The sequence below is a fragment of the Eschrichtius robustus genome, chromosome 7, assembly GCF_028021215.1.
Source record: "Eschrichtius robustus isolate mEscRob2 chromosome 7, mEscRob2.pri, whole genome shotgun sequence".
In the NCBI taxonomy this organism is placed as follows: Eukaryota; Metazoa; Chordata; class Mammalia; order Artiodactyla; family Eschrichtiidae; genus Eschrichtius; species Eschrichtius robustus.
The window spans coordinates 139626773-139640081 of NC_090830.1; the positions used below are offsets into that span (position 1 = coordinate 139626773).

The 13309-nt window shown below is 59.5% G+C and overlaps 1 protein-coding gene across 1 annotated transcript; it reads left to right on the forward strand.

The window, feature by feature from the left end:
* The first annotated feature begins 2322 nt into the window (after positions 1–2322).
* On the forward strand, positions 2323–12708 carry SCART1 (scavenger receptor family member expressed on T cells 1). The gene is given in 16 exon segments (XM_068547931.1): positions 2323–2389; positions 4264–4581; positions 5222–5518; positions 6250–6558; positions 6966–7208; positions 7211–7270; positions 7415–7579; positions 7582–7844; positions 7846–8125; positions 9987–10124; positions 10127–10282; positions 10445–10513; positions 10587–10901; positions 11197–11232; positions 11833–11949; positions 12434–12708. Coding segments are annotated over 16 exon segments (3108 nt in total).
* The last annotated feature ends 601 nt before the right edge of the window (positions 12709–13309 follow it).

Below are 13309 nucleotides of genomic sequence, written 5' to 3' on the forward strand. Positions count from 1 at the left end.
TAGAAAGTTTTTCTTTGTCCTTAGTTTTCAAAAATTTAATTATAATGTGTTTTCATGTGAATTTCTTTGAGTTTATCCTATTTGGGGTTTACTCAGTTTCTTGAACTTGTAAGTTTATGTCTTCCATCAAATTTGGGACGTTTTCAGCCATTATTTCTTCAAATTCTTTCTTTAGCTTCACACTCTCTTTTCTCTCCTTCCCAGCTCTCCAATGATAGAAATGTTAGATCTTTAGTTATTGTCCCAGAGCTCTCTGAGTCTCTATTAATTTTTTCCCATTTTTCTCTGTTGTTTACACTGAGTAAATTCTATTTATTAGTCTTCAAGTTCACTGATGCTATCATTTGTTGTGTCCATTCTACTACTGAGTCCACTAAGTGAGTTTCTAAAAAAAATTTCACATTGTATTTTCAGTTCTATAACTTCCATTTGGTTCTTTAAAAAATATAACAGCTTTATTGAGATACAATTCATATACCACAAATGCATCCTTTAAAAGTGTATAATCCAGTGGTTTTTAGTGTATTCAGAATCATGCAACAATAGACACTGGTTAATTTCAGAACGTTTTCATGATCCCTCAAAGGAAATCCTGTCCCCATCAGTGATATTTTCCATTTCCTCCTCTTTCCAGCCCCTGGCAACAACCAACCCACTTTCTATTCTATGGATTTGCCTATTCTGGACACTTCATATAAATAGAATCATGTATGTGGTCCTTTGTGGCTGACTTATTTCACTCAGCATAATGTTTTCAAGGTTCCTCCCACTGCAGTGTTCATCAGTACTCCATGCCTTTCTTTTTTAGAAAATATTTATTTATTTGGCTGTGCTGGGTCTTAGTTGTGGCATGCGGGATCTTTAGTTGTGGCATGAGGGATCTTTTAGTTGTGGCATGCATGTGGGATACAGTTCCCTGACCAGGGATCGAACCTGGTCCCCCTGCATTGGGAGTGTGAAGTCTTAGCCGCTGGACCACCAGGGAAGTCCCAGTACTCCATGCCTATTATTCATGGCTGAATAATATTTCATGGTATGGATGTACCACATTTTGTTTATCCATTCATCACCTGATGCACATTTAGGTTGTTTCTATTTTTTCTATTATGAATAATGCTACTATGAACATTTATGTACAGGTTTTAATGTGGACATAACTTTTAAAAAATTTAAGTACAGTAGATTTACAATATTATATTAGTTTCAGGTGTACAGTATAGTGATTCAGTATTTTTGCAGATTATACTCCATTATAAATTATTACGAGATAATGGCTGTAATTCCCTGATCTGTACAATATATGCTTGTTGCTTATCTTGGACATAACTTTTCATTTCTCCTTGATATACAGAATTTCTGGGTCATAGGGTACCTCTCTGTTTAACATTTGGAAGAACTGCTAGACTGTTGTCCAAAGTGGTCGCACTATTTTCCAATCCGACCAGCAAAGTGTGAGTGTTTCAGTTTCTCCACATCCTCACCATTTGTTCATTTTTATAACTTCTATTTCTTTGTGAGAATTTTTTTCAGTTGTTTAAAAAGAATTTGCAATTTAGAGCAGAAGCATTTTTATGATGGCTGTTTTAAAATCCTTGTCAGATAACTTCGACATCTAACTCTTGGTATCGCCATCAGCTGATTGTCTTTTACCATCAAAGTATGGTTTCCCTGGTTCTTCACATGGTGAGTGATTTTCAGTTGTATCCTGGGCATACTGGTTGTGATGTCAGGAGACTCTTGATTCTATTTAAATCTTCTATTTCAGCAGGTGGTCACCCTTTTTAGGTTCAGGGTGTAGGTTCTGGGCTTCTTTCACGGCTTTAGTTGCAATGATAGTTTAGATCTCAGAGCCCATGCAAAGCTGTCCTGGGCTGTCTTGTTCTTCTGTGCTGTGGGGCTCCTACATCTTCCCTGCTGGTCCCCATGATGTCTGCTGTCACTGTGTCACCACCCACAGTGGGGAGCTGAAGCCAATGGCCTGGGTGGAGGGCAGGGCTTCACTGCTGCTATGGGCAGATCGGACCACCTGCCTGACTGTGGGGTCTGAGTGAAGCTACCTGTCAGCAGTTATCAGCCAGGAGGAAACCCACATCCTGGGCCCCTCCTGTCTGGCAGCACTCAGGGCCGCCAAGGCCATTGGCTGCTCAGCTCCCAGACGGAGAGACAGAGCCACGGATACACTCTGGAAAGGCCCTTGCTGTCCCATTGGTCCTGGGAGGCCACTGGCAGCTCTGCTTCTGTATATTTGGCTCTGGACCGTGACCTCTGCCTTTGCCCCAGCTGAGTGGCGGGAGCTGGCTGAGGCCCTGGGACTGCGGGGCCATGAGGGCAGCTCTCTGGGCCTTGGGGCTCGGCATCCTTCTCTTCACTGTCAGGGCAGTCCCCACTGGTAAGTTTCTCCTTCCTTCATCCATGGAACCTTCTGGAGGCAGAGGCTTCATAGACGCTGAGGCCCTGGGGTTTGAGTACCCCCTGTTGTGACCAGCTGTCTGCCGGGGTCTTGCTCAGCCAAAAGCGGGGGCTCATCCTAGGGCAGGAGGGCACGTGGGCTCCAAATGCAGACCCCTGGAGACGCTTGTTCCCACCCGATTGAACAGGTTCAGCCCCAGGGTGAGCCCAGAGCCCCAGCCCCACTGCCCGGAGTCCACGGCGCAGGGCTGGGCCGGAGCCCAGATGGAACGAGGGGGCATGGCCAGCAACTGGTCCCAGTGACCCAGATCGACAGGGGCTGCTGATGGATTCTGCAGGGGGGCTGCCCCCTCTCCTTCCTCTGGGGCAGGGCAGGACGTGGGTGGGGGAGTGTGAAAGCTGGCAGCACCTGGCCGTGAGGGTGAGCACAGAGCTTGGTGCTGGGCCATAGAGGAGAGCCACAGTCCCAGAGATGCCACATCAGGGTGGGGGTGGGTGGGGGGGCAGCTGGGTCCAGAAGCCAAGAGGCTAAGTCACGGGCAGGAGGCTGTAGAGAGGGGTCCTGCCAGAGGAACTGCGTGGAGAGGCTGGAGGTGAGAGTGAGTCCTGGGGATCTGCATGTGGTGGCATGGGCGCTGTGATGAGTGGGTGAGTGTGTGAATGTGAAGCGTGGGCAGGTATGCATGTGAGAGAAAGTGTGAGCAATCGTGTTCGTACACATGCCAGTGTGTGTTGGGGCTGGGGGCGGGGCAGGCGAGAGTAGCAGCGTGCAGTGCTTTGGAAACTGATGGAAGGAAATGTCACTGGGCAGGTTGATCCAGGGTCCAGCATGGAGGTGACCACGAGCTGGACAGAAGGGGTGCATTGGGGTCGGGGTGAGGATCTGGGTGGCGATGATGGAGGGCGTCAAGGGCTGAGTTCTGAAGAAGACAGTGATGCTGGTGGGAGGGGTCCTGTTTTGTGTTAAAATGGCAGATGCCGTGCACATTTATGTCCAGAGAAGAAGGGGTGGGGGGATGAGGGGGTGTGGGAGGAGGGGAGGCAGTGATGGATGAGGGCCCTGGGCAGGAGGTGCGAGGAATGTGCCTTCCTCTGTCCTGGGTGGGTGGGGGGGTCTTCCCTCTCTCTCCTCCCCCCATGAGTCCAGGACAGGCCCTGGAGGTGGTCTGGGGTGGTCCAGGCTGGGACATACCTGTCCCTGTGGAGGCTGTTTTACTTCCCCTGCATCAGCCCAGGATGCGGTGGCGAGGACAGAGGGTCCAGGGGCTGTGATGAGGTGGGGCTTGCCCGGGGCTGTGCAGGAAAGACCCAGGTGCAGAAGCCTAGAAGGGATGTGGTTAGGGGGATGCGTCCTTGGTCGTCCCGTTGAGATGGGAAGGTCAGGGGGCAGCTGAGACCCTCAGAGACCCAGGAGGTGGCCCTGAGGAAAGCGAGCTGGACGGGTGGTGGGCAGCCAGGTGGGTGGGGTAGGAGTGAGCGAGGAAGACGGGGGAGCCGCAGGGCCTCTGGTGGAAGCTGGGAAATGACCTTGGGCTGGAGGCTGGGGTGGGTGGTAGGAGGAGCCCGCAGCTTCAGGCAGAGGAGAACAAGGGGACTTCCGTGCCTGGGGGGTGAGGTCACCCACGACATGGGGGCTCCAGTGGGCCAAGGAGGGTAGGGGAGGACACTCGGGGCTGTACAGGGCACACAGGGACCCTGCCCCATCACCCTTCTGGGCCGCCCAGCCGGGGGGTGGGGTGCCCGGCTTTGCGCTGAGGCCTCGGAGCCAGGGCTTCCTCGGAGGCAGCCCCAGGCACCCTCACCACCTGCTCGCTGCTGTGGCCGACCCCCGCCCCTGGCCTGTTCCGTCTGCAGGTGGACCCAGCGACTTGAGGCTGGCCTACAGGCACGCTCCGTGTGACGGGGTGGTGCTGGTCCGGCACGAAGGGGAGTGGGGACACGTGTGCAACCAGGAGTGGATGCTGAATGAAGCATCTGTGGTCTGTAGGCAGCTGGGCTGCGGCCGTGCCGTGGGCGCCCCCAAATACGTCCCGCTGCCTGGAGAGGTGGTGCGGCCCTGACTCCACAACGTGTCCTGCAGGGGTGATGAGTCCTCTCTCCGGGGGTGCAGCCTGTGGGCGTGGGCGCGGAGCCAGTGCCCCTACGAGTGGGTGGTGGTCGCTCTGTGTTCCAGTAAGTCATGGGCCGGGGGTGGGGGGGTGAGAAGGGAGGGTTGGGGGTGGGGCTCTCTGGTGGGGGCTCCAGAACCATCTGACCCCTTAAGACAGGCCAACTCTCATCTCTCCATTCCTCCTGTGTTAGGAGTCCTGTTTTTTGCTCAACAAATACCTTATTTACAAAGCAGTGCTCTGGGTACTGGGGTCGTAGCTGTGAATAAACCATACAAAACCCTGCTGCACGGGGTCTGCTGTCCAGGGAGAGACTGAGAGGGAACGAACCAGCAGGTAGAAGAGTGGTGAGGGGATGGAGAAGCAGGTTGGGGGGGGTTGCCCAGCGGCCGCGCAGGCATCCAATCACCGTTGCCAACACAAATGCTTTCCCTGGAGGTCTGGAGGGTCTTCAGCTGTGTCTGGGCGCTTTACGTCCTGTCTCTGAGCTAACCCACAGCGTGGTTTGTGGGCCCAGAGCAAAGCAGGGACGCAGGTGCCTGTGCTGAAAAATCAATGAGGATGTTCCAGAGGGCGCCGACCCCCTGAAGGGAGGCACAGGGCGGGTCTGGGCCCAGGGGGTGCGCCTGGTGGGCACGGCTGGTCACCGAGGCCGCGTGGCCAACAGAGCCTGCACCGTGTGCAATGCCGCGTGTGCTTTGCAGACGGCACTTTCCGGGAGGTCCGGCTGGTGAAGGGCCGAAGCCCCTGTGCGGGACTTCCCGAAATCAGGAATGTGAACGGGGTGGGCTGCCTCTGTGGCCTGCACCAGGAGGAGGCCGCGGTATTCTGCCGGGAGCTGGGGTGCGGCCTGGCGCTGCAGGCCCCCCGCCGAGATGGGGGCGTAGCCAGGAAGTACATGACCTGCAGGGGCAACGAGCAGACCATCCGGAACTGCAGACTGAACAACAAGTTCCGCAGTGGCTGCGACTTCCGGCGAGATGCCCAGGTGATCTGCTCAGGTGAGGCCGTTCCTCCACGCTGCGGGGGTTCAGGGACAGCAGGGAGTGGGGTGGGCGGGGAGGGCTGCCGCAGCAGGGTGGCGCCCTGCGAGGGTCTCCCGAAGGCCTGACTCTCTGTAGCTCATACCCACTTTGGACAGAGACCTAGAGGTGAGAGCACAGAACGGGGTGGGGTGGGCGCTCACAGCAGGTGCCTCACCAGCAGCTCCAGGTGTGCAGGACCCTGAGGTGCGGGCTCAGAAGCCCCGGGCGGGTGGGGCCCTGGCTGTCTGCAGCGTCTGTGCCGTTCTGGCTGTGACTGTTGTGTGTCTTAACGCAAGTCAGGGTTGGGTAGTGAGTTTCCTTCTCAGCCGCGTCTCTGGTCTGTGAGAGTGAATCGGGCCTCTTAGACCCTGGCTGTTTTCTGGGTGAAAATGAGGTAAGCTGTCCACTCTCCTTGGTGCCCCAAGGGGGCAGTGCTCTGTGGCCTGAAGGGTGCCTCTGAGACCTGGAGGGCCTTGATGCCACCGCCTGGGCAGGCAGAGGTTGTGTGGCCCCTGTGAGCTCTGTTCTGGGTGGGGACCCGGCGGGCCTCCGGCCCTCAGTTCCTGCCCTCCGATTGGCAGACCCACTGTTGGGTGCAGATGGTCCACTCCGGCTGGCGCCTCTCAGGGCCCACGGGGGCGGGGGGGCTCCAGGCTGAGCTTTTACCTGAGACACCTGTCCCTGCCAGGCTTCGTCTCCTCCCCCAGGACACACGGAGGCCCGGCTGGCGGGCGGCGACCACCCCTGCGCTGGGCGCCTGGAGGTGAGGCGCGGCCTGACCTGGGGCAGTGTCTGCGACGCCGACCTGGACCTGGCCACGGCCCACGTGGTGTGCCGGGAGCTGCAGTGCGGCGTGGCCGTGTCCACACCTGGGGGTGCCCACTTCGGCCGGGGCTCGGGGCTCATGTGGACGGAGGCCTTCCGCTGTGTGGGCAATGAGTCCCTGCTATTCCACTGCCCTCGGGGGCCCGGGCACCAGTGTGGGCACGGCCAGGATGCTGGGCTCAGGTGCTCAGGTGAGGCCAGAAGGGTGGGCTCTGGGGCTGGGCCCTTCCTCCTTCCTGCCAGCCTCCCTCTGTGACTCCCCCCACCCCGGCCCCGGGGAGGTGCTCTCTCTCAGCTCCTAAGGTGCCACCCGCCAGGAGGGCGCGCATGTTCCCACTGAAGGAAAGGTTGCTTCTGCGGGTTGAGGGAGGGAGGAGGGGAAGGGAGGACTTCTGGTCATAGAGGGATGGGACCCCCAAGGCCGCACTACAGAGCCTGGCCCCCTCAGAGACGTATGAGCTGGAAGCTGAGGCTGAGGTGGGTGGGGAGCTGGCCAGAGCAAGGGCTCTCCGAGACCCTCACACGGGTGTGAAAGGAAGAAACCGCCATGTGCTGGGCCTGCAGGTGGGGGGTTGCTGACACCCTCTCCTGTCCCCAGAGTTCCAGCTGGTCAACGGCAGCAGCGCCTGCGAGGGGCGTGTGGAGCTCCAGGTTCAGGGGGCCTGGGCGCCCCTCTGTGCCGCCCACTGGGACTTAGCAGATGCCACGGTCCTCTGCCACCAGCTCAACTGTGGCAACGCGGTGGCCATACACCCAGGAGGCCATTTTGGGGACGGGGACTCAACCATCTGGCCCGACGTGTTTCACTGCGTGGGGACAGAGTCCTATTTGTGGAATTGCCCATGAGCACCCTGGGGGCCCCGGCCTGTGTCCCTGGCAACACGGCCACCGCGCTCTGCTCAGGTGGGTCATTAAGAGCGTGGGACAGAGAGGGAGGCCGAGAGTGGACGGGGCTGTGCTGGGAGGGGCCGTCCTCTCCCCTGTACAGCCAGGGTCCCTCCTGCTGGCACCTCGCTGGCGCCCGCAGTGTCCTGCCTCCCTCCCCAGGCCTCCCTGACGCCCTGCGGCTGAGGGACGGACAGAGCCGCTGTGATGGCCGCGTGGAGGTGTCCCTGGCTGGGGTGTGGGGCCGCGTCCTGGACGACGCGTGGGATCTGCGCGGCGCGGCCGTCGTGTGCCGGCAGCTGGAGTGCGGAGGGCCTGAGCGAGCCTACGAGCGCCGGCGCCCCGGCGCGGGGCTGTCCCGCTGGGGCTGAGCCGCGCGCGCTGTCTGGGCACCGAGACCCGCCTGACGCAGTGCAACGTGTCCGCGTCCCCGCTGGTGTCCGCGGGGGCGTCGCGGGACGCGGGAGTCGTGTGCTCCGGTGAGTGCGGGCCCGGCCCCCCATCCCCCTCTTCCGGGGGCGGGGCGCGGCCGCCCTGACTTGATCTCTCCCTCCGCAGGGAGCCGCCGGGTTCGGCTGGCCGCGGGGCCGGGCCGCTGTGCGGGGCGCGTGGAGGTGCTTCAGGGGGGCGCGTGGGGCACCGTGTGCGACGACGGCTGGGACCTGCGGGACGCCCACGTGGTCTGCCGGCAGCTGGGCTGTGGCCACGCGCTCAGCGCCCCAGGGGCCGCGCACTTCGGGGCCGGGGCCGGGCGCATCTGGATGGACGAGCTGGGCTGTGAGGGCCACGAGTCTGCGCTGTGGCGGTGCCCGTCGGGGGGTTGGGGCCGGAACGACTGCGGGCACAAGGAGGACGCCGGCGTCTTCTGCTCAGGTGGCTGCTGAGACCTGAGTCCCCTCCCAGGGCGGTTGGGTTTCCAGTGGCAGCGCTGTGTTAGTTTGTAAAATAACGCCCATGTGCTTTCCTCGGATCCCACGGAAATCTCCAGGGCTGTTCCCTTCCTGGTTTGGGAAACTTCTCCCTTCGCTGCTTCAGTGTCCTCTTGCTGCAGGGATGCTGCGTGACTAACACCCTCTCTTTGCACTGCGCTGGGGGGTCGGGAGGGGCCCTGGGGTGTGGCGGGGTCTGCTCCGCTGTCGCTGCTGGTCCTGGCGCAGCCCTGCCTGGGCTCTTTCTCCCCTGCTCGCAAGCTCATCTCACATCTGTGCTTGAGGGTTCCCTGCCTTGAATTCTTAATTTTGACCCATATTTTAGTGTGCTGGAGGACTTTTTCCGGAGTATTTTTAAGGCAGTGCACGAAGGTTGCTGGTGTTTCAGCTCATACATATCTGAGGCTTTTTCGGTGGATCTTGTCTGGGTGTGATTATTCTTGATGCTGGGATTTCATCACATGCTGGGGGCGTCAGGCCAGTCCTGCCTCCTCTGGCATCTCCAGGCGGCCCTCCAGGGCGGGGTGGGCAGCCCAGTGTGGCCTCTTCTCATTGATTTTGGCTCCTATTTTTGCTTTAGGAAAGTTTCCTTCAACTTTCTCAGCTGTCTCAGATGATTGTGTCTATTTCAAGCATCGCATTTCTTTTTTTAGTAACAGGCTCAGTATTTTGGCTCTTCCCCATCCTCTTAATTTATTGGGGGCGGGGCGGGGGGGGGGGCTATGCTCTTTTCTCATGCTTCCTGAGAAGGCGTCTCTAGGTGCTGTCCACATGGCTGCTTTGTTTTGCTGTCACTTCTGGTCTTCCTGTTCCTAGATGTACATTTTAACTTCCACTCTGTTTTCAGTTTCCTTGAAGTTGCTCCTTCCTCTGTGCCGCGGGCACTCGCTGGCTGACAGGCCTCTGCTGGGGGACTGGCTGTTGGCGGGGTGGGCATGCTCTGTCGTCACGATTCAGCTTGGCAGCAGGGTTCCAAAGGTGGGAGCAGAGGCAGGCAAGGCAGTCTTGAGGCCCAGGCGTGGAAGCCGCTGGTCACTCTTACCCCACTCATTTGGTTGGCCGAAGTCCCAAGGCCAGCCCAGATGCAAGGCTGGGAAATAGACTCAGTGCCAGAGGCATGGATACAGGCAGGGATCTTAGTGGCCACTTTTGTAATCTATCACAGATGTAGTTCCTTCTGTTGTTTTTTAAAGTTTGTTTTAATTAGTTACAGTCCTGTCAGATGTAATTCATATCCAAATTCCTCGATTTATCCCCGTATATGTATTTTTTTTGATGAATTACAGGCCCTGTGACATAATTTTAGAGGGTTGTCTCATACTGCACCATGCGGTGATATTATAGTCTACTTACTACATCACTCTTTTGTTGGACTCACACTGCTCAAGGGTAACAAGACACTGCTTAGGCACTGACCAGCCAGGGCCAATGCTGTCTCCAAACTCGGAGATTGGGCTAATTCCTGTTTTTGAATTTTTGGATATTTATAATCACTGCTAAATTGATCATGTTGTGCAAAAGGGTTATTCTGTATTTCGAGTGATTTCCAAGGATAGATTTCTGGACAATCAGCTGATGCCTGCTGACTAAGGTGTTACAACTGGGGATTAAATCTGGTTACCTGTGGTCAACTGCTCCCATCTTTGGGGTGGAAATGGATGAGAATGTGGGGTCGATGTGAGGTGGATGCCAGGGGCTCGCTGGGTCAGATGCGCTTGCTTGGCATCGGTCTTGGTGCTGGGACCCCCCTGCTTTCGGCCTCCTCCTTCAGAGATTTCCCTGGCCTGAGTGTGCTTGTTTTCCAGGGTCAGTGGCCCTGAGGCTGCGAGGTGGCGCCGGGCGCTGTGCTGGGTGGCTGGACGTGTTTTACAATGGGACGTGGGGCGCCGTGTGCAGTAGCGCCCTGAAGGACACCTCCTTGTCCATCATCTGCACGCAGCTGGGCTGTGGGGAGCAGGGCTGGCTGGAGAACAGGCCCACCCACACTAGCCTGGGCACCTCTTGGGTGGACAACATCCAGTGCCGCAGGCTGCAGAACTCCACGCTGTGGCAGTGCCCCTCGGCCCCGTGGCACCCGCGCTCCTGCGCCCGTGGGGAGGCGGTCTGGATCACCTGTGCAGGTGGGCTCTGGTGGTCTCTGGGGGGCCCGACGAATCATCCGCAGGGGCTGCCATTGACCCATGGGGTCACTTGGGCTCCACAAGCTTCATTCTGAGGCTTCTCAGGGCATTTACACTGGGAGGGCCGCTGTTTATTCCAGTAGGATTGTCAGAGATATCGACACAAGATTCTGGGGAGGCCCTCAATTGCTCCTCGACCGACAGCTGCCCAGGTAACCCTCCCACCACGTCCCTGTCCACTCCTCATCGGGTCCTGCCCCGTGGTGACCACAGCCCCATTTGCAGAGGAGGGGGCACTGCGCGTGCGCGGGGGTGAGGCCCGCTGCTCGGGCCGCGTGGAGCTCTGGCACGCCGGCTCCTGGGGCACCGTGTGCGACGACTCCTGGGACCTGGCGGACGCCGAGGTCGTGTGCCGCCAGCTGGGCTGCGGCTGGGCTGTGGGCGCCCTGGCAGGGGCCGCCTTCGGGCCGGGCTCTGGGCCCGTGTGGCTGGACGAGGTGGGGTGCCGGGGCAGCGAGGCGTCCCTGTGGGGCTGCCCCGCGGAGCCGTGGGGACGCGGAGACTGCGGGCACAAGGAGGACGCGGGCGTGCGCTGCTCCGGTGAGTGGGTGGGGCCTGCGGATCCCTCTGTCCCCTCCGTGGGGGTGGGTGGGTAAGTAGGGGGTTCCTGGGGGCTGGGGCTGGGGTGCCAGGTTGGTCCCTTTGGAGGTCCCCTCCACCCTGGGTGCTCCAGAACCCGGCCCTGAGGCTGTCCGGCGCCGGTCCCTCGGGGCGCTGGGGCACAGGCTGCCTTCACGAGCTCTGTCTCAGGCTGAGGGGCTGGGAGGGGCTGCGTGAAGGTCTGGGCTGCCTTCAGCCGAGTCTGGCACTCGGATCCGGCCCATTTCTCCCGCAGGTGACAGAGGGTCCCTAACCCTGCCCCCAGCATCAGGTACGTGTGTGCTTCCTCAGGCCTCAGCTCATGTGCTCCTGTCCCGCCCCACCCAGAGGGACCCTGCAGGGGGCTCTGCCCCACGGGTGCCCTGGAGTCTCCTGTGGATGCCATGCCTCAGTCAGCCCCTCCCCTGGCTGGTGGGCGGAGGTCAGGAAGCCCAGGACCACCGTGCTGGAGATGCCCTTCTCTGAGGGTCCCCCTGTACCAGGCGGGTGGAGATCCCAGGGAGGGACAGCAAGCCCAGGCCCTGCCAGGCCACTACTCTGGGCCTTTCCCTTGCCTACTGGGGGTGGGGGGCTGGTTGGCTCCGCTGCACTGTGTCCTCTTAGATACTGGCTCTGAGTCCCAAGCAGTCAGGACCCTAAGAGCTGCCCTCCTGGCCCCTCCCTCCCGACACCCTCCTGGCTTCAGCCCTGTGACCTCGGGGCCGTCCCTGGGGGAGGAGCAGCACAAGGCCCATCTCTTCTCTGGGTGCCCCTCCCCCTCCTGAGAGGCTCAGGTGGTCCAGCCCAAGGTCACAATACCCCAGGCAGCGCAGGCATACAGGGAAGACCCCATCTCTCACTGTTCTTACAGGCCGTCTTCTGGCCCCTCTAGCTGCCCTCAGGGCCGGGACTCTGCCCATGATCTTCAGCCTGGTCCTCGGCACGCTCCTGGTTGTCATCTCACTGGTCCTGGGGGCACAGTGGTTCCGGGGCAGAGGAGCCTGCGGGGGTAGGTGGGCATGGTGGGTGGGGTTAACACTGGGCCCTGGGGCTGGGGAGGCTGGTGGGGGTGCTCTGAGACCCTAGCCCACGCAAGTCCTCTCTGTCCCCACCCCCCGCCTCCGGCCTGTGGTGACTTCCTATGAAGTAGACCCATGAGTTGTTGGTGACAGGGGACCCTGGGCCCTGCTCTGCTTCTGAGAGGGGCCGGATGGGAAAATCTGCAGTCCCGGGGCTGCCTGGGTGGGAGAACAGGGCTCCAGGTGTATCCGGATCCCTCTGTTGTCAGTGTAGCTGGGGACCTCTCCCACCCAGGACCTGGTGTGCAGCATGTGGCCACTGGTGGGGGACATCGCTCTCAGTGGGGAACTGTGGCAGTGGAGCCCAGGGTCCAGAGGGTCCTGGCATGCATGAGACACCCCACAGGGGCCCTGCAGGCGGGCTTAAACTGCTGGGAGCGTCTCTGCTAGAAGGTTCTGGTGTGGCCTTTGCAGGTTCCGGAACGTTGGGGAATCTGCCCTCGGAAGGTGTTTATGAGGACGTTGGAGCTGTCCCCATGGGGGAGGAAGACGAGGGGCCTCGAGTGTCCCGGGCCCTGGTGCTGGGAGAGGAATATGACGACACTGGGGAGCCCGAGGAGGGGGACACGGACGAGGGGGCCCCCCTGAACGCCACGGGTGTGCACCTCTGTGCCTTGGCATCCCCAGCGCTTTTCCTGCTGTACTGCTCCTATGCCCAGGGCTCTGCTCCAGCCAGCCCCTACATCTAAAGACCCTGAGAGCCACCCTCCGTGTGTCCGTGACCCTCACTCCTGTCACAGGCTTGGCGTTAGGATACTTGGTCGTCCCTTCCAAGTTGTTCCTTAGACTGGAGTCTTCTCATGGGTAGACTTGGAGTTTCGGGAGGGTCCTGGATTTTTATCTGGGTTTCTTTTCGCGGCTGCGCAGAGTCCCTCCAGCGCCTTGTCTGCGGTGGCGGCAGGGGCTGAGCAGACAGGTGGGAGGAGACGCCCCCTCGCCTGCCGCCCAGTCCTTGTCCGACCCTCTGGCCTTGTGGTGCAGCAAGAAGCCAGGGCCCAGAAGTCCTGGGGGCTCTGAGGAATTGCTGAGCGTCCCCAATGTGTGTCTCTCTCCGTCAACACAGGCAGGGCTCCTCACAGCCTGGGCCTCTGCACAGCTCAGTCTGGGAAGGAAGACCCTGGCGGCCTCTGCCCTGGGACATGCTGACCACGAGCCGACCACGGGGGACATCAGCGAGACCGGGAGGGGGAGAGGCCAGTGTGCCTGGGGGCTTTCATTTTCTCCGTTTCTTAAAGAGAGTTATTAAATCTTTCATCCATAATTCATCTCAGACATTCCTCAGACGCCCAC